Source organism: Macaca mulatta, chromosome 3, assembly GCF_049350105.2.
Source record: "Macaca mulatta isolate MMU2019108-1 chromosome 3, T2T-MMU8v2.0, whole genome shotgun sequence".
Lineage (NCBI taxonomy): Eukaryota > Metazoa > Chordata > Mammalia > Primates > Cercopithecidae > Macaca > Macaca mulatta.
In genome coordinates this window covers 106,106,298-106,126,382 of record NC_133408.1, presented here as the reverse complement: position 1 = coordinate 106,126,382, position 20,085 = coordinate 106,106,298, and the positions used below count along the sequence as shown (strand labels likewise).

The following is a 20,085-nucleotide window of genomic DNA, read 5'->3' as shown; positions in this document are numbered from 1 at the left end:
CTTTTTTCAAAACGTGAAATACATCATCATTCCAAATGTTAATATTAGCATTATATTTCAGAAAAATAACATTTTATTTACTTTTTTTTTCTGATGTATTAGTACGTTCTCATGCTGCTAATAAAGACATACCAGAGACTGGGTAATCTATAAAGGAAAGAGGTTTAAAGGACTCACAGTTCCACATGGCTCGGGAGGCCTCACAATCATGGTGGGGGACGAAAGAAGAGCAAAGGCATGTCTTACATGGTAGCAGGCAAAGGAGTGTGTGCAGGGGAACTCCCCTTTATAAAACCATCAGATCTCATGAGACTTATTCACTATCATGAGAACTGCAGGGGAAAGACTTGCCCCATGATTCAATTCCCTCCCACCGGGTCCCTCCCATGACATGCGAGAATTATAGGAGATACAATTCAAGATGAGATTTGGGTGGGGTGGGGACACAGCCAAACCATATCAGCTGGTTAACAGAAATTCTAGGAATTCTAGACAGACTTATTTTCTTCCAAGTTTAGCAATGAATAGTCAACTGCCTCTTTTAAGACTAAGGATTGGCACAATAGCTAGATTATATTAAAGATAAGAAGATATTCTACAAAACTAATTTAAAGTAAACATAAGTAAACACAATTAAGGCTTATTTGTTTGTTTTTGAGATAGAGTCTTGCTATGTCACCCAGGCTGGAGTACAGTGGTGTGATCTCGGCTCACTGCAGCTTCCACTTACCGGGTTCAGGCAATTCTCCTGTCTCAGCCTCCTGAACAGCTGGGACTACAGGAGTCCACCACCACGCCTGGCTAATTTTTTTCTTTTTTTTAGCAGAGGTGGAGTTTCACCATGTTGGTCAGGCTGGTCTCAACCTCCTGACCTCAAATGATCCACCGACCTTGGCCTCCCAAAGTGCTGGGATTATAGGCGTGAGCCACTGCACCTGGGCAACTAAGCCTCTTTCTAAATAATCTGGCACAGGATCTTACATATACCGACAATTTTCAGCACAAGAAAATTTACTTTAATGTATTGCCTGTATTTAAAAATATTGCTAGGACAAATAAAACAACAGAGGCAGACACGTCTCTGTGTTCTGGTTCCAGAGCTGTCATTAGTGTTCTTTTCAATAACGCACAGCTGCTTTCTTTCTCACACAGGTGAAAGGAAGACTCATGTTTTTGGGTCACAGAGAAAGGTTTGGTCAGCAACCATTTACTGAACTTCTGTAACTAAGGGATGACCACTGTGCCCTCTGCCATGGAGAATGGAAAGTTGTTCACAGGGCTTGGGAATCTGATTGGTGAGATAATTAAATGACCACATAAGGCATCCTCCACACCCCAGGCTGGTGTCTATCACACTCCTGTGAATGTCTGGGCAGTCCTCCACACCCCAACCCCTACCCAGCACATGCCATTGGCCTTGTGTCACCTAAGATGTTCCTATCAAGTTGTCTTCCATGTAAGTGCCAGGATGCTGAAGTTCCTTTATTCCTATTCAAATTTTATTTTGTCTTTATTTTCTAGGAAGCCCCAAATTTGTTTGAACCATATCTATCTGGCCATGCACCAGGAAGCCAGAGTGGCTTCAATGGGCAAAGAGAAAAAGTAAGGGAGGAAAATAAATAGCGGCCTCGCTAGTTAAACATACTCACAGCAGCCACCCTTTTGTGCCAGTACTAATGATAATCGCCGAATCATCGCCCAACATCCCACACCTGTTAACACTAAGGGCTTTACCTACATGACCTGTGCCCGTCATATCCACCCTAGAAGGTAGGTTGCACATTATCTTTTTTGAGATGACAGCACTGAGGCTGAGATGAGTAAAGTGAATAACCACCCAGGGCTCCTCAGCAAGATGATGTCTGAAGGGCCTAAGTCCCAGCCCTGGTTCTTTCATGACACTATGCTCTCCTGAGAGTGTGGACCCAAATAACCCATCTGGTTTATGGGAAAAGAAAATGCAGGAAAGTAACAGAATCTCCAGGTTTGGAAGGGGGAGTAGAGTCATAGACACAAGAAGGTGGTCTTTTATTGGTCTTAAATCACCAAAGATGCCCCTATAAAGTTGTTTTCTAAGTGCCAGGATGCTAGAGTTCCTTTATTCCTACTCAAATTTTACTTTATTTTTTATTTTTTAGTGGACACCTGGCCATAGCAAATAGATATGAGATCAGCCAATTTGCTTTTCAAAAGGTAGAACTGACAATCACATGGAAGGATTGAAATGGTCCACAAATTCGCAATGCTTTTAAGATTGGCCAATTATACATACTTATATTTTTAAAAATCGAAATATAAAGGCGAAAACTAAAAAAAATTGTTTGCAAAAGGCCAAATCATAAAATTCTTCCCTCCTTTCTAGATAAATTCTCTATATGAAAGATTATACTGAAAAAAACATTTTTCTACTCAACACATCAACTAAGTTTCCTCTAATTCAGTTCTGACACTACCCGGAGATAGCACAGACCTCACAGACTAGGGGCTCAATCCCACAAGACTGTATCCCACTTTAGATGCCAATCACAAATCTCAGGTTGTCACCTGTACTTCTGACCAATGGGTTGTATATCAGGGTTCTCACACCCACCCTCTGTGGTCTGATAATTGCCTGTTAAGGGCTCACTAAACTCAGGGAAACATTACTTACACTTACTGTTTTCTTATAAAGGAGATGAAGATGAATGGTCAGGTGAAAAATAGTTACACAGCATGAGTTCTAAAAAAGTCCTGAGCACAGAAGCCCCTGTTTCTGTGGGGTTTGGGTGCACTATCTTTATGGCACATGGATATGTTCACCGACCTGGGAGCTCTCTGAATTGCATTGTTTAGAGTTTTTACAGAAGCTTCATTAGGTAGGCATGATTGATTAAATCATGGACTACTGGCAATTAAGTCAATCTCCATCTCCCTCCCCTCCCCAGAGGTTGAGGGTTGGGACCAAAAGTTCCATCTCTCTAGTCATGCCTTGTCTTTCTGGCAACCAGCTCTCATCCTGAAGCTACCTAGGGACCCCAGCCACCAGTCATCATATCAGCAAACAAAAAGATTCTCCTATCACTCTAGAGATTCCAAAGGTCTTAGAAACTCTTGTGTTAGGAATAAGGGATTAAAACCAAATACTAAAACAAAAGATGCTCCTATCACCTCTATCACCCACGAAATTCCATAGTTTTAAGAGCTCCGTACCAGTGGTAGAGACCAAGTATGTATTTATTATGTCACAATAATAGAATATTATATATAATTAGATACTAAAATCTACTCTTATAAACACAAATTTAATTTGTGCCATTGTTTAACTTCCAAGCCATAATATATGGAATATTTCTTAGTTCATGTTTAATTTCTTATATGAAAAATGTTTCTAACAATGACTAGGAAGAATTTGAGAGTGAATGACGTATAATTCTCAAACATGAAATCAATAGCTCAAATCAGACATGAGAAAAGTACTTAAAGCTAACTAAACCTTGCATCCTAAGCATATATAAGATTATTCTAAATATTCACTTCTTGAGGAGGATATAAGAGATAATCCAAACCACTTTACAGGCTTTAAAAAAAAAGATTATGTCAGAGGCATTTGAGCCGGAGTGACTCCATCTTGAATAGGAGCTGGGTAAAATAAGGCTGATACCTACTGGGCTGCATTCTCAGAAGGTTAAGGCATCCTAAATCACAGGGTGAGATAGGAGGTCTGTACAAGGTACAGGTCACAAAGATGTTGCTGATAAAACAACATGTGGTAAACAAGCCAGCCAAATCCCACCAAAACCAAGATAGTGACAAAAGTAACCTCTAGTCGTTCTCACTGCTCATCATATGCTAATTGTAATATAATCGCATGCTAAAAGACATTCCCACCAGCACTATGACAATTTACAAATGCCATGGCAACAATCAGGAAGTTACCGTATATGTTCTAAAAAGGGGAGGAACCTTGAGTCCCAGAAAAACTCATGAATAACCCACCCCTTGTTTATCATATAATCAAGAAATAACTATAAGTATCCTCAGTCCAGTAGCTCAAGCTGCTGCTCTGCCTATGGAGTAGCCATTCTTTGGTTTCTTTACTTCTCTAATAAACTTGCTTTCACTTTATGGCTTCGCCTTGAATTACTTCTTGTGTGAGATATCAGGACCCCTTTCCCGTGACAATTATACAATGCATTAAACCATAGTATGTCCATATTTCTTTGAAGAAACAAATATATAATTATGGCATTGGGTCTACAGTATCAAAACAAACTAACATAAGCTTCCATTTACAAAATTACATGTCATTTGCCCCTTCTTTGGGAATCAAACTTTGATTTTTTTTTTTCCTGGGCATTTTGCTCTCCTGATATTTTAAAGATGGAACAAAACAATATACAATATATTTGCCAGCTTCACTTGCAGCTAGATGTGGCCACAAGACTAAGTTTTGGTCCATGAGGTAAAAGCAGAAGCCATGTGTGATGGACAAGTGTGCTCTTCATGACTTTCTTCATCCTGCTGCCTGGACAGTTATGCTAGTGTCCATCAGGGCCCAGGAAATCAAGTTCAGATAAGGAATCTCAAGACTGACTGACATTAGAGTGGCCTTATCAGCTGTGGACTGTATTTCTCCATACTTATTTTCACATGAGACAGAAATACATTTATGCCATGTTTAAATCATCACTAGAGCTTTTCTGTTATATAAAGCTGTGACTACTCACAAATAACACATATACACTGAAAATTTTCAGAAGCTCAAGTACATGATACGCAAATGATCTAGTTCTCAATTTTCTCAATTATCAGAAGTAGGAAAGGTACATTCAAGGAGTGTTAAGTATTGTTAATTCATCCTGATCTCACTACTGTGGACTTTTAGAACATGCTGACGAAGACACATTGCCTTGGATGTTTGTTTGTTGGTTTGTTTGGAAGAACAAATATCTGCCCTGGGAGACTATCAAACAGTGCAAACTGTCATAATAATTCTGAGATATGCACACTATGCCAATCAGCATTGGCAGAACATGAGTTAACTAAAATTGTTCTACAGAAGCCATCAGTAAATGAAAATGGCTTGCAATGCCTTCAAACACAGATCAAACTGAATCAAGACTTCAAAGGTCACATTTTAAATATCCAACTCTGAGAAGTAGATCCAAAATTAGGATGAAAAGATTACTCTGTTCTTTTTTTCTTAACAAAACACAAGACATGACAGTAGATTTAAGATCTGTAAGTTGCTACACAAAAGAAAATATGTAATTATCAAGCAAGACTCAAAGAAAACTTAGAGAAAACTTAGGGGGAAAAAGCTCCTTTGCTGTCAGTACTACATAAATTCTTCTTCATAACAGGTGAAGAATATTGAAAGGGATAGAACAAGAAAAAAAATAGCAGAAGCTTACATATACCCATTCATCCAAAACTATATTCATTTTTAGACTGAGAATTTAGGTGGCAATATCCAGCCAGGTAAGCGATGGAGAATTTTAAATTGTACTTTTCATGTTCCCACTAAATGAAGCTCATTTAAAGGATTACAATATTTCAAAGTTAGAAGATTCACCAAATATCCTAAATGCTAGACAAGAATGGCAAGTCTGAAGTAGAAAAGGCTAGAGAATTGTTCTGAAAATTATTTTCTGTCACTATGTAGATTATGACAAGATGTTCTGGGATTTTTGTTGGTATTGTTTAGTTTTCCACGTTTCTGTTCACCCATATTTAACAGTTCTAATTTCATATTTGTTTCGAGATTCAAGGGAAGGACTGCCAGCCAAGTAGCAGCCTTAAGTACAAGGCAAAAAAGCTGCAAACTGAATGAAAGAAAAGGTTTCAATCGTAGAGTAAGAAAGCCTGAGGCAGAAAATGAGGATAATGGGAAATGGGAGGGGAAGGTTATAGTGCCAAAAGGCTGATAGGAAAAATGAAGAGAAGCTCAATTATAGGTAGGTTAAAGGCAAACATTCTCCCACACAAAGAATATCTCTTTTAGATACGGGCTTGTCAGTTAGAGCAATTCTATGACATTACACCCTTTCAATGAAGCAATAATTGATTGAAACATGCTGTGAGAGATTAACATGCAGTGATTGTAATCAACAAATTGCCATCCACTAATACTCCTTCCTCACACTTTATACGACTATCTGAAGTACACACTCTTACACAAAAAAACATTTTGTTCCCCCATTTCCTGATAGAATGCTAAATTTTACTTGAGGAAGATGTCATAAACATTTTAAAATTCAGACAAGGACATCTGATTACCTCACTTTAAATCCAACAACCGTCTGGGGACATGACACAAGATCTCCGAGAGAGAGAAACACAGAAAGAGAAAGAAGGAGACAGAGGTTTTTCAACCGTTGACATTGTCTTAAACACAGTTTCAAGTAATTTCAGCTGCCGATGTTAGAGTGAAACTATCATTTTGCTAAAATTACTAGGTTGTCAAACCCACAACTGACACAATATCTTGTCTTCATGAATTTCAGTATCTCTTGTTCCCTTCAATTTGCTGCTCCAGAAATGCCCCCACCTAAATCACACATTTAAACAGGTTCCTGGAAATACAGCCAGACACTAACAAAACCACATGCGTTTCTACTAAAGTGCAATATTAAATATGCCCAGAGACACAAAACTTACTGAGAAAATATGGCAATTTACGTGTTTTTAAAGGTTTTAGAACAGAAATTTCCTTTCAAAAGAAATAAAACCCCAGTTAGCACTAACCGAACTGGGAAATGATGTTGCGAAGAAATACAAAAGTAATATATGTAGCCTTCTTCCTTAAAGGGTACCTATTAGGGAGACAGGATATCAAGAGAATATTAAACAAGGTGTTATATATCTCAAATTTATTTTTATGAGGAAAAACAAGTTATATTGAGGATTTATGTTTCAAATGCAGCCTTCATCCTATGTCAAAGAGATTATACAGATGTAAGCCAGTATCTTATCCATATAACAATAAAAGCAAGGACTATTATTAGGTCCTCATAGTTTGCCATTAGATTTTATATTTGAGGCCGGGAGCAGTGGCTCACGCCTGTAATCCCAGCATTTTGGGAGGCCGAGGCGGGTGAATTATCTGAGGTCAGGAGCTTGAGACCAGTCTGGCCAACACAGTGAAACCCTGTCTCTAGTAAAAATATAAAAATTAGGCGTGGTGGCACATGCCTGTAGTACCAGCTACTCGAGAGGCTGAGGTAGGAGAATCTCTTGAACCCGGCAGGGAGAGGTTGCAGTGAGTCGAGATGGTGCCACTGCACTCCAGCCTGGGTAACAGAGTGAGACTCCATCACAAAAAAAAAAAAAAAAAAAAAAAATTATGTTTAAAAATAGATTGTAATTTTATATATTTTGATTCTCTGAAACTTGACAATTCCTGTACATACTAGGGCAACTCTCACTAGAGTAGAATCTTTTATCACTTGTAATAATTTATCCTCCAGTTGTTCTAGAAAATTAGAAATTTACTTAACTACAAAGAAAGAACTAAAGTTCTCCATGGAAGTCTAGCTAAAAAGATGAGTGTCAAGTTGGGCATTTGAGGTAGAGGGAAAGTATTTCAGGTGAAGCAAATAAATGTAAATAAAGGATAAAAAGAAAACAAAATATGCAAATATGAATGAAGTAGAAAGTCCACTGACTTATGCTGGCTGCAGTTTACACAGGAAAATCGGGGTTCGGGGGTTGAGGTCGGCACTGAAACTGACTTCGAGGAAGTAAGCAGTCACATGCATATGTCATTTAGATAGAACACAGTGTGCAGGAAACCTCCAGATTATCTCACCTTCAGCCTCTAGGACAAAACCTCCACTCTAACCTGTCTGAAAGTGGTTGACATTTTCCTTCAAAGTATTTAAAGAAGAAAGTCCATAAACTGTTAAGATGCCCACGTTTTCCACAATTCTTATAGACTGGAAGCTAAGGATCTAATTTCTAAGGTCATTCTTTCCCCCTCATGTACTCCTTTTTCCATTCCCTATCTTCAGATCCTCTTGAAATTAATTTCCTAGAACCCTATAATACTTTGGTTTGTTTAGCATGCTCTAGACTTCCACTTGACCTTTCCCTTGACAAAGTCTGCTGTAAAATGGTCAACCTTCTGTGGCAAAAGCCACATCTGCGAAGCCAACTGTAGTTTCCCTTTAATTAAATATGACAAGTTTAGTTACCCAATGTCTTATTTTCTACTTTATAAATAAATATACATATACACGCCTATGCATTTATTGTAGTAAATTCCAACAGTGGACACAGAATAAATAAGGGTGGAGGATGAAAGCAAATCATAAAAGTAAAGGTTTAATGAAAGTGTTCATCTCTCCACATAGTTCACTAGAAATATCAGGTAATCATTGAATAAACTAGTCTACGTTTTTCTGAGTACTTTCTTATTTGGAAAACTGTAACATTTGCATAACCTTCCATGCTGAAATTGTTTATAAAATTAAAATTCAGATTATAAACTACAGCTCAAATGTGGTATAAACCTGAAAATGATTCAATTAAAAAAATGCATTCCAATGATCCATTCTCATTCTAAATCGAGACTGTTTCCCTGAAAGGTCTGCTATACTCATATCAAATATATCCATACCCATTAAATATCTTCCTTTGCCCATTGGTTGTGTTGTAATGAAAACTTCCACATTTCCATTATTAATCAGTGTATGTTAATGATCTTATGCTTCGGCTGGGTCTCACTTCACTTCACCTTGCTTCATTAACAACAAGGGTATTAATTAACCCACAATCTACTGGCAGTGTAAAAGCATCAATTCCCTTGTTATCATACATAATATTGCATGTTCAAAGGTGGTAAGAATAGATTAACCCAGAAGATGAGCACCTCAAATGAAATCCACAGTCAAAATTTAATTTTTAATCACTTCTCTTGTGAGTAGTCTGATACAGTGTCAGCTGGAACTAGACCTCTCTCTCTCTCTCTCTCTCTCTCAACCTTTTTGAAGCAGTTAGCTCACCCAGTGGCCATTCTGCTCACAGCTGGAATTCAAGAAGCAGGTCTTTGTACTGGAGATTAGAACGCCCTTAAGTGGGTACTGAAGCACCTGATTTGGGGCTTAAAGCTTGAGTTGAATGGTAGATTTTTACTTCAATCATGCTTTTCATCCATGATTCCAGTCTCTAGCAAAAATAATCTTTGGGATAAAACTCGGAATATATTTGGGCTCATTTCCCGATTCAAATGGTAGCACCATCACTGAAGCAGCTGAATTAACTTCCACCTTGGCTTCTATGTCCATCAAATGGGGATAATTATCTTGCACAAGGATGTCCTTCTAATGGGACAAGGTTTGAATAAATAAATTGGTGTCTGGAGTAATCTTTGAACCTGGTTCTCATAGCTAGAAGGGTTCTCAAATGTCATGTGGCCTAAAGCCTCTGCTTTTATAAGTGAAATAACTGAGAAAATTTCTATACAATTCTAATTATCTCATCACTTTGTCAACACTAATTTATAAAGCCTTCCAATGCTTCGATTATGGTCAACAAATACCATACATTACATTCTCCATATCAGTAATTAGGAGAGAAGCTCAAGGAACTACCAAAATCCAAACCAAGACAAAACAAAAACCACAGCACATACATTATAAAGTAGAACAGAAATCATATTCTAACTTGAGCACTTTTTCTCTCTTGACACCATTTTGGGGATTTGTACTGTCACTGTGGACAGCTGTTTCAAGTCTTTGCTTTATCTGGAAAAACAAGTCCTTACCAAACAGTGGTACTCTTCATCTGCATCTGACGCACACCCAGGGCAGCTGGAGTTTGTGCTAATGAATTCAGTCTTTCATCGATTTTTTTTTTATTAGCATGTATGCAAACAAATTAATCTAATTTTTTTTTTTTTTTGAGACAGAGTCTCACTCTGTTGCCCAGGCTGGACTGCAGTGGTGCAATCTCAGCTCACTGAAACCTCCCCCTCTAGCATTCAAGCAATTCTCATGCCTCAGCGCCACCACTTCTGGCTAATTTTTGTATTTTTAGTAGAGGCGGGGTTTCACTATGTTGGCCAGGCTGGTCTCAAACCCCTGACCTCAAGTCATCCACCCACCTTGGGCTCCCAAAGTGCTTAATCTAAGATTTTAAAGTGACAGTTTCAAAAAGCTGAAAAAGACTAAGTAGCAGCCCAGTCCAGTTATTTGCCTTGGATAAAGCGATCTTCACAGTTTAAGATGGTAAAAGGCTGATATCCTTATTAAACATTTCCACAAATGTAGATTCTATGGGTTCTAACAATAGTGATTTACCATCTGGGGATACCTATACATACTTCAAATTTCTTTTATGTTATTTTAAAAATTTCAATTAAGTGTGTTTCTTTTGATTCTGAAATTTGTTGCATTTGACTAGAGGTTTCACATTAATTCTTAAAATACTTTAAATACATTAAAATATCCTCCAGCTTTTTTATTTTTAAAGACATGGATATAGTTATCCCAAATACGTGCCTATGATGATATTGGCTATTTAGCAACCCATCATCTAATATACAATATTTTCTTACTTATTTTGTTTATTGTCTGATTCCCTCCAATAGAATATAAGCCTTCAGGAGGGTAAGTAGTTTGTCTATTTTGTATCCCTGGCATTTAGAACAGTGCCTATGCAATTGGAGGTCAAAGATATTTAAAGGAATTAAATAAATAAAGGAACTAAAATTTTCTAATGTATTCATTCAGGTGCATGCAGAGACTCAATAACTAAAAATGCACTGTTACATTTTTTATAGAAGCAGTGTATAAAGCTAAAAGTTAAGGAATTGCAGGGAAATGGCTAGTAGAAGAGATATGATGTAATATATTTCATCACTGAGGGAAAACTGCTGCTTTTCTCCTGCAACACTATTTCTGAATATCCCAAAATGGCTTGGTAATAAAACTCTGCAAATGGAATTTAGTAGTAGGGTGATAAATCAAAGCTATTCTTTAGAAATGTTATGGCATAATTTCTCAAAGGAACTTAAAAAGTTTCCCATTGGACAAGGTTATATAAAAACACAGTTAAATCATCACCAGGTATGGCCACTCAGCCTTAGATTCTAAGCTTAATACCCTGTCAACATTCTAACAGCTCTATGAGGCTGAAGAAAAGTAGCAGTAATATGAAATTAGACCAAATTTCCTAAGCCCTCGTGCAAGGGCTGCACGAGGTGTTTCCAGCATAAAATGACTTTGGAGGTCACCTACACGAATTCTCAGGTCTCCCTCCCATCTAAAATTCTATGGCTCTGTAACATATTTTGCAAGGAAAGAAAATATAGATCCCTTTGAATCAAAGGGTTTTAGTGATGAAAGATACTTCAGGGATCATTTCATTTATTAATTGCTCAAAGTCTCTGGCTGTTTTTTTAATGGAGCCCAGATCTGGTACTCAAGACTTTAGAATCTCATTTTAGTAACCTTTCTACTCTGCTATGTGCATTTCTCCTTTCTTAAAACATGATTTCTCTCAGAAGCATTCTTGGCTGTGACACCTAAGGACCACCCAGGAATTTGTGTCATGTGACACAACCCACAAAAATCCAAATGGTTCTTGTTCACTATAGTCACATCTTCTCATTCCAAGAGATGAAAAACCAAACATTTTGTGTGTCCGGTACCTCTGTCCCCTCTGATGGTGTCCTTTTATCCAAAACCACTTTAATGCATGGACTGGCAGTGTAGGTTTGTCAGTTATGAACTTCTCAGGCTGCAGAACTCCAGGGCAGGGGCCAGTGGACATGAGGCTGGACATACAGTCCTGTCAGAGGAGTTGGAAAGCGGGAAAGAAGTTCCCAATTCTCTGTATATCTATAACCATTAGAAACCTGGAATTGGTCTTTCAAAACGTGGAAGTGAGACAATGTTCTATTTCAGTGGCTTTCAACTTGGCTGCAGATTGCATCACCTGGGGAACTTTTAAAGGCCTTAAGGCCTAGGCCCCAACTCAGCCCAACGGAATTAGGATCTCAGGACATTGCTGTTTTGTTAAAAGCATCCCAGGTGCTGCTAATGTGCAGCTACAGATAAGCTACACTGGTCTGTTTATTACATGACCTTACAGAAATAAAAAGATATAAATACAAGATAATTCCATGTACATGTACAATTGTACAAAATCATGAAAAGACTTACTGCCATCTAAATATTTACCTACCCTCAAAAAGTTTTAGTACTGCAAAAGACATGCTGCTACAGGGTTATTATGGTCTGGCAACCTGGGAGAAAAAGCCTGGAATAGAGGCACCCAGTATCATTCCAGGAATGCTAAAAGGCAAGGTAAGCAAGGAATAAGTTGACTTACATTGTCTTCTATCTTTCCAAGGAGAAGAAGAAAGATATTCTTAATTTTCCTCCATGAAAATTACAGAATTAAATATCAAGGGATTATCATGAGCTTGGTGTTGGCAGGAGACAAAATTAAAAAGTTAATAGAAAATGAGGTACCTGCCCTCGCTTTACTCAATGTTTTCTCAGTGCAATGCTTAAAAAACATCACAGCCAGGCGCAGTGGCTCACGTCTGTAATCCCAGCACTTTGAGAGGCCGAGGCGGGTGGATCACGAGGTCAAGAGATTGAGACCATCCTGGCCAACATGGTGAAACCCTGTCTCCACCGAAAATACAAAAATTAGCCGGGCGTGGTGGTTTGCACCTGTAGTCCCAGCTACTCGGGAGGCTGAGGCAGGAGAATCACTTGAACTTGGGAGGTGGAGGTTGCAGTGAGCCGAGATAGTGCCACTGCACTCCAACCTGGTGACAAGAGTGAGACTCCGTCTCAAAAAAAATAAAAATAAAAATAAAAAAATAAAAGTCACTAGGTTGACCATTAAGAGCTTCCGGACTGTATCAGTTGAGTGAGACACTCCTATAATATAAAACAAGCACTTTCACAGAGGTTGTTTCCTCTTTAGAACAGTAATGAACTCACTCCTTCAATCACATGCTCAACCTACTATGTGCTGCTAAACGCCAACCCCCCAACACTGAGGTATCTCTGAAAGAATCAAGGCGGGTTGTATAGACATTTCCACACAAAGGCATGTTAACAGAATATACTGAATGATAACCTCATGAAATTAAAAAAAAAAAAAAAAAAAGCAGCCATACCTAAAAGAAATCAGGTCAGGCCTAATGAGAATCAGCTGGTAGGCTTTACCTATTCCTACTATTCTATTCTCTGTTGGCTTTTTTTTTTCTTGGAAACCTGTAATCATAAGTACATTTTCTTCAAAAAGATGAATAAGGAAATGGGAAATAACATATTTCCTATGTTTTCCCTAAGGTAGACCTGTCATAACATAGATTCAGAAAGAAAAATCAATAAGAAGGGGTTTCTCCATGTAATCCACAGTTTTCCCCCTGCTTTGAAACAGAAATTATCATTCACTACAGAAGTATCTGTAAGCAAAACACACTTTATCCTCTCTAGGCAGGAGAAAGAGTTAACTAGGTACAGTCACTAGCAGGACCACAACAGAGCAGGACTGGCTGGGCCCAAACTTGCTCCCCCATCCCTCCAACTCCTCTAACTCACTGCTCCTTGTTTCTTTTTCTTTCTTGCCTTCCTTGTAATTCTCTCATGTAAATCTCATGCCCAATGATGTTTGCCCCATTTCTGGGAAAAGATAAAGCTCCAAAAACAACTTGACTTTCCTCTAACACTTCAAAATATTTCAAGGCAAAACCTGAACCTTGGGGGAGAAAAAAGGAAATCTTTGAAAACAGCTTCAATCACTGTCCAGGTTCACAAATATCTAGTTACCAGACTCAGTTTTCCTACTTTAAACAATGAAGAACTATCGGACAAAAGAAGAAATGTTGAAAAATTTAGATGACAATGAATTTCATTCCTGCTTGCTCTCAGGGAGTGTTACTGCTAACTTAGTAAACAAAAAGGGATCTTGTCACAGATGAATGAACATTTCAAAACTGGCTGCAAATAAAGACCCAAATGCCTGGTCAGTTTGCTTGTTTCTTATCAGCACTTCCCATTGATCTTCTCTTTAAGAGTTTAGGAAATTCACTCGGCCAAGCACAGTGGCTGATGCCTGTAATTCCAGCACTTTGGGAGGCCGAGGCAGGCAGATCACGAGGTCAGGAGTTCAAGACCAGCCTGACCAACATGGTGAAACTCTGTCCCTACCAAAAATACAAAAATTAGCAGGGCGTGGTGGTGGGCCCCTATAATCCCAGCTACTCTGGAGGTTGAGGCAGGAGAATCGCTTGAACCCGAGAGACAGAGGTTGCAGTGAGCCAAGATCATACCATTGCACTCCAGCTGGGTGACAGAGAGACTCCATCTCAAAAAAAAAAAAAAAAAAAAAAAAAAAAAAAGAAAGAAATTCACTCATTCACTCACGCATTCCTTCATTCCACAGATATCACTGGATGACTTCTTGTTCCTTTCACTACCAAGGAGGAAGCCTATGTACTTGAGGGATTATGAAAATAGATATAGTAGGTGTGCGTGAGTCAACTCATTTAGGAAAATCATTAGTAGGTTGCTTTCATCTCTAGAATTATTTTTCCTTTAAAAAGCTTGATTTGCTGATAGAATACTATATGAATTGTTTAGTTGTTTCCTATTCTATTCTTGAGTCCAGAAACAACAGAAATGCCTCATTTTAATAGCCCTGGCATTCTCTTCCCTGCTATATTCAATGGAGTAAACTTTAGTCGTATGTTAACATCAATCAGTAATCACTTCCACTTGTCCTATGGGAGCACAGAGGGCCTCCTCTATTGGGTCCTGCACCTACATTTTCACAAATTAGTGACTTCTGTGGGAAAGGGATGAGAAATTACTCACATCTCTTGTTCAGTTATACTCCCCAGCCTCTGGTGGGTCCAAAAATGTAAGAATCCAGAAGAGGCTCATCCCAGCCTCCAGGACCATTCCTTGTCTCCCATGGACCCTCTCCTCCTCACTGCTATTGGGCCATGTGGAGGGCCACCATATGGCTGCACGCGGCCCCAGATGGCTCCATCTCCCTAAAAGGGGCGCTCAAGAACATAAAAATGCTGCTGTGTACTTTTATTGCAGCCCCTTCTCATTTTCCTCCATCTGTCCTCCATATGGTTTATGCAACTCTCTTCAGCTCCTGCACACCCGGGCCTTTGATAATGAGGGTTGCTTACCTGACCGAGATAAAGAACTAGAATTCACCTTTGTCAGCGACAAGGGGTCCTGTTACTTTAAATACCTGATTCACTTAGTATTTGAGCTATTAATATCTCCTTTTCTTCAATTTGCACACATTTATTTTATATTTATTATATTTCTTATAATCTTATTAACAGAAACCACATGGTGGCTTTTCTGTTGTGTTTTCTCCAAGTGTCGTTCTTGAAGTTTGGAAGAGCTCCATTGACTTCCACTTAGGCATCTCTTTTATATACACATTAATCATTTTCTCCAAAGTTGACTTTTCCATTTTCATAAAATCTTTCTTTGGTGAAAGTTGTTACCACTTTTGCCACTCAGATGTCTCCGCAAAACTCTAACGTTTCATGTGTGTCCTTCCCCCAAACTCTAAGGAAATGAGCAGGAATTAGGTGAGGTGACCCCAACCAACCCCTTCTTCCCCACTTAGGTTGGTGCTAGGAGAGTCAAGCCATGAAGTCCTGGTCCTCTTGGCTTTGTGAGCACATGGCAGAAGTGACATACATGATCCAAGGGTTGGTATAACTGAGAAGAAAGCAAGAATAAGTCACTAGACAGGATGCAAATCACTGTATTTCCCAATAGGAGGCAAATTCTGACATTAGCAACAATAGTAAGAGTGATTTGTCATTCTCAGTGTTAAGTAGTGGGAACCTGTGAGCACCTGAGCCATTTTCTCAAAAGCAAAGAGAACACAAACTCATGACAATTAAAAAGAAAAAGAAATCAAGCTAGGCCTGGGCAGGTTATAATAATTTCCCTGCTTACTAATGTAACCCAGACACAAAGTCTTGCATTACAGAACTGTAGTGTTATTAAGAAGAACAAAGTATTCAATCTTTCCAAACCCCTACTAAAGTGTCGTTTCCATGACACATCATTTGTCTGTATTCTAGCTCAAAACACCTGTGTAAAGCAGTCTGGTAATCAGTAGACTGAAAATTAGACCCACCTTCCATGATGATTATATTTGATGAAGCAGAACATGGGAATAGTGCTCAAACGCACAAAATATTAATCTATAGACATACAAAATCAACCCAGCAAATGCCAAGAGAATATATTTTTCTTTTAGTTGTTTGTTTAGTGTATATAAATGACAACTATTGATTTTGTCTTCAGACATATGCAAAATAGGGTATTTATCTGAATTTTAAAATCACACAATAATTTTACTGTAGGATACATGATTAGGTCATTTTGATACTGTTTTTTGCCCATTTATGTATTTCACACATTCTTGTTTCTCTTATGGTCCTTTATAACGCAATATAAACCCAGACATCACTTACGTTCAGACAAAACTCCAGGGACACAAGGAAATTCTTGTTCCCACCTAAGCTGTCATTTCAAAATCCTTCCTGCATGGTAAAAACCTAAGGAAACTGTGGGTCTCACAGGTGCTATGGAAGGAGCAAAAAGCGCATTTCAGTTAAGGGATCAAGTTGCAAAATGCAGGCTACAGTCAGAGGCCTATTCATTGGAATAACTGCTCCAGCATGGAACAAATTACAAATTCTGGTTAAGAGAAGCAAGCACTCTCCCTTCTGAGATAAAGGAAGTTACCGATAAGTCATTTTGTAAGTGGAATAGTAGTGTTTCCAAAAGTGCATGGGTGGAAAAGCAAAGTGAGTGTTCTACTCTCAGATTAAATTTAAAAGACAAGAAGTCTGATCAGTAAGGCTTTAGTGCATTACAATTTCTGCTCTGAAGAGCTGGGAGTATCACAGTCTGCACCTCAGGGCTTGTTCTGACCAGGCAGTTTGTAAACCACTTGGAAAAAGGCAGAAGTTGCCACTAAGCATGTAGCTGCTGAGTAGTTGCATTAATTGTTGACATTTCAACACAGAGGCTGCTCCCCGCAGCTCAGCACTGCCTACATGCCAGGTGAACGCCTGCTAACCCTCCTCCCCCTTGTATTTCTTTCCATTGAATGTTGCTATTGAATGTTGGTCTCTTGCCAACTGCCTTTAGGTGAGATTTGGGAAAAATTGCCAAAGAAACAAGAACAGCTGCCTTCATATCATTTTCTTTGTACAGCTACTTCCCAGGAAACTGCTTGGGATCTACATGTGTCCATTTACTGGATTTAAACAAATCAGCACAAGGCAAGGGATGAGTCGCACAAAGCATATGCTATTTCTCCCCACCCCGGTTTCAGCTAACAGTGGGAACCTTGCCCCTGAGGGTACTGACAAGGGCATCAGCCGCTGTAAGTCTGGAAGCATGAGCTACTCAGAGCCTTACCTGTTTCTTTGTCCTGGACTTCTTCCAGGTGCAAGTCATTCAAAAGGTGCTCCAAAATCTTCTCCGGGGTCCCGGACACCACCACATATCTGTCAGAGAGCAGAGAGTCCACTGAGTCATCCTCGGTGGAAGACTGCGAGCGGCTGCTCCATTCATCGTCCTCATCCTCCTCGTCGATGTATTTGAAATAAGGCACATCGAAGGTAGGCAAGGGCAGCTCTCGGTCTGAGAGCGCCGCGGCGGAATCTTTCCTCTCCAAATGAGGGTCAAAGACCCTCAGCCGGGAGCTGCCCATTGTGAACGGTTACTAACAAAGGCATCCCCTAAATGCTAAAAGATCTTGCCATCCCTGTCCTTTCACTGGGAACTGAGTCCATCTGGCTGCTAAGAGCTCTGCAGTCAGCTAGAACGCTGGAGAGGCGGAGAGAAAAGAGAGGGAGGGAGGGTAGAGGAGGCAGAGAGCGAGTGAGATGGAGCAAGGGAAGGGAAGGCAGGCAGGGAAAAGGAAACGGGAGCGCGTGCCTCTGTGGCTGCAGGGAAACTCTCACCTCCAATGGCTCTCCGCACTCCCAGCTGTGGGGGCTGGGCCACAGCACTGCACTTTCTTCAGCACCAGGACGCTCTGGTCTTGCTCTTTAACCTGAACAGTCGTCACTTCATCATCTTGCTTTAATTGTGGACAGGGATGATGGATGAGAGAAGGAAAAAGAGAGAGAAAATTAAAAGGGGCAGGGGTGGGAAGGAGCTAACTAAAGCTATATTTTCTAGAGTTGCTTTACAGTATCATCTCTTTAAAGATTCAGAATAAATTAGGAGTCTGGTCAAAAATCTCCCTCTAATATTAAAGTATCCAGGCTCAAATGCTATGAAAACTTACAACATTAGAGACATACATACTTTAAAGGAAATAGAAAACAAAGTGGAGGTGGAATTCAGAGTTTATTTTTAAAACTACCTAAACAATTTAGAGACTACAAAATTCAAAGTTTCAAAAAGCACAACATATTAATATAATATAGTACACATGTGTGTACTATATTCTTTTACCTGGCAGATGTTTATTAAACACTCTATTAAAGTTGAATCATACAAAATATACATTATTTACACATGAAGACAATGAGTAAGCCATATTCCACAGTCGTAATCAATACATATATTCATTTACTTTACACCCTTACTTTAAAAGGCAGGCAAGAAAAAAAAAAAAAAAAAACGACCCACTCCATCATTCAGTTCAATTTTTTTTCAGACTTGAGAGGGCCTTCAAATTTATCATGTACTTGTTTTGCCAGAATACAAGCAAAATGGATCTCTAGTTAGAATCTCGTCTAGGCTGAAATTCGGATGTCATGGATGAGTGCACAGACTTTCTTCACCTCAGTCCCTTTTTAAAAAGAAGAGACGGCTGAACCATCATTCATTTCTGCACACACAGCTTCCACAGCCCAGAGCGAGTGCGGCCCGCTGATGTGGCGCTGTCACAGAGGACAGCTTGCTGCTGACCCAGCAGGGTGGCCTCCAACTCGGAGCCATGAACACTTTCAGAGTGTTGAGTGTGAAATTCTCCCAGTGTGCAATACCCAGTAAGCGTGGTAGCCCGGGAAAAAGGAACTGTAAGATGCATGTCAGAAAATCTAGCTTCCCTATTTCTGAGGATTTGAGCAAAAGATTAAAGAAGAAAAGTTGATAGTAAGTAGATTTCACCTTAAAGATGATGTCACCTCTTTAAAAAGGGCACTACGTGCTCAGGGCTACTAGCACATTTCCCCTACTGACAGAAAATCCTACCTACCTACCGTCAGGTACAAATATAAAAGAGGATAACCCCACCCCCAACAGAGAAAAAATATCCATTGTGCCTTATTAATTAGTTCTACAGGCTAATCAGGGATGTCAATGTATATTATTCACCTTTCATAAGAATAGGAAGGCACTAATCTTGCCTAATTGCCAGCCATCACTGATAAAATTGTGACTTTACCTCCTGGTATTCTGATTCCTAAGAAAATGCAGTAAGCTAATCATTTAAGTCCTCCAGGATTTTCTTAAAAACAAAAAATATGTGTCATTCTAAACGGCAATATAATTTTATAATCATTCTTTTTTAATCTTTCAGTGGTAAATAATTTCACTATGTAAAACTGATGTATTACATTTCAGCAAGGTCAGACGCATGTAGTTACTGTGGCAATTAATGCTGGATATTCATTGTTAAACTCCCTGAGGATGACAGTGGGACTCCCGTAACATGAATACCAATGTGTAATTGCTATCTTTCATTTCTCCAAAGGGGTTCCTTTGTTGTCCATGTGGCTGAAGTGAAATAAGGTGGCTGCAGAGAAATGCATATTTTGACCAACGCCGCCCCCCCAAAAAAACAAAAAACAAAAAAACAAAAAGGCAGAATGACGGTCTGGGATGCTGAGACACACAGAGCAAACAAATAATTCTGTTCTCTGAAAGGACAAAAATATTTCCCTGGTTTCCTTTAATCATGCGCCAATACTCATTTTATATGAGCTTGCTGTCATTCTGAAGTACGTTTTACATTCTATGTGCATGTGATATATGGCATTATTAACTTCCACAGGCCATGCACATACATATGGATGGGAAAGGCTTCTCTAATGCCTGTGTAACTAATATGTATTACATGGCT

The 20,085-nt window shown here is 39.2% G+C and overlaps 1 protein-coding gene across 2 annotated transcripts in view; it reads right to left on the bottom strand.

The window, feature by feature from the left end:
- RAPGEF5 (Rap guanine nucleotide exchange factor 5) overlaps nt 1-20,085 on the bottom strand; it is a 243,076-nt gene that overhangs the window by 58,953 nt on the left and 164,038 nt on the right. For both annotated transcript variants that reach the window (NM_001194158.3, XM_077995108.1), the window contains 2 exon segments: nt 17,424-17,512; nt 17,972-18,090. In NM_001194158.3, coding sequence (NP_001181087.1) covers nt 17,424-17,512; nt 17,972-18,090 — 208 coding nt within the window.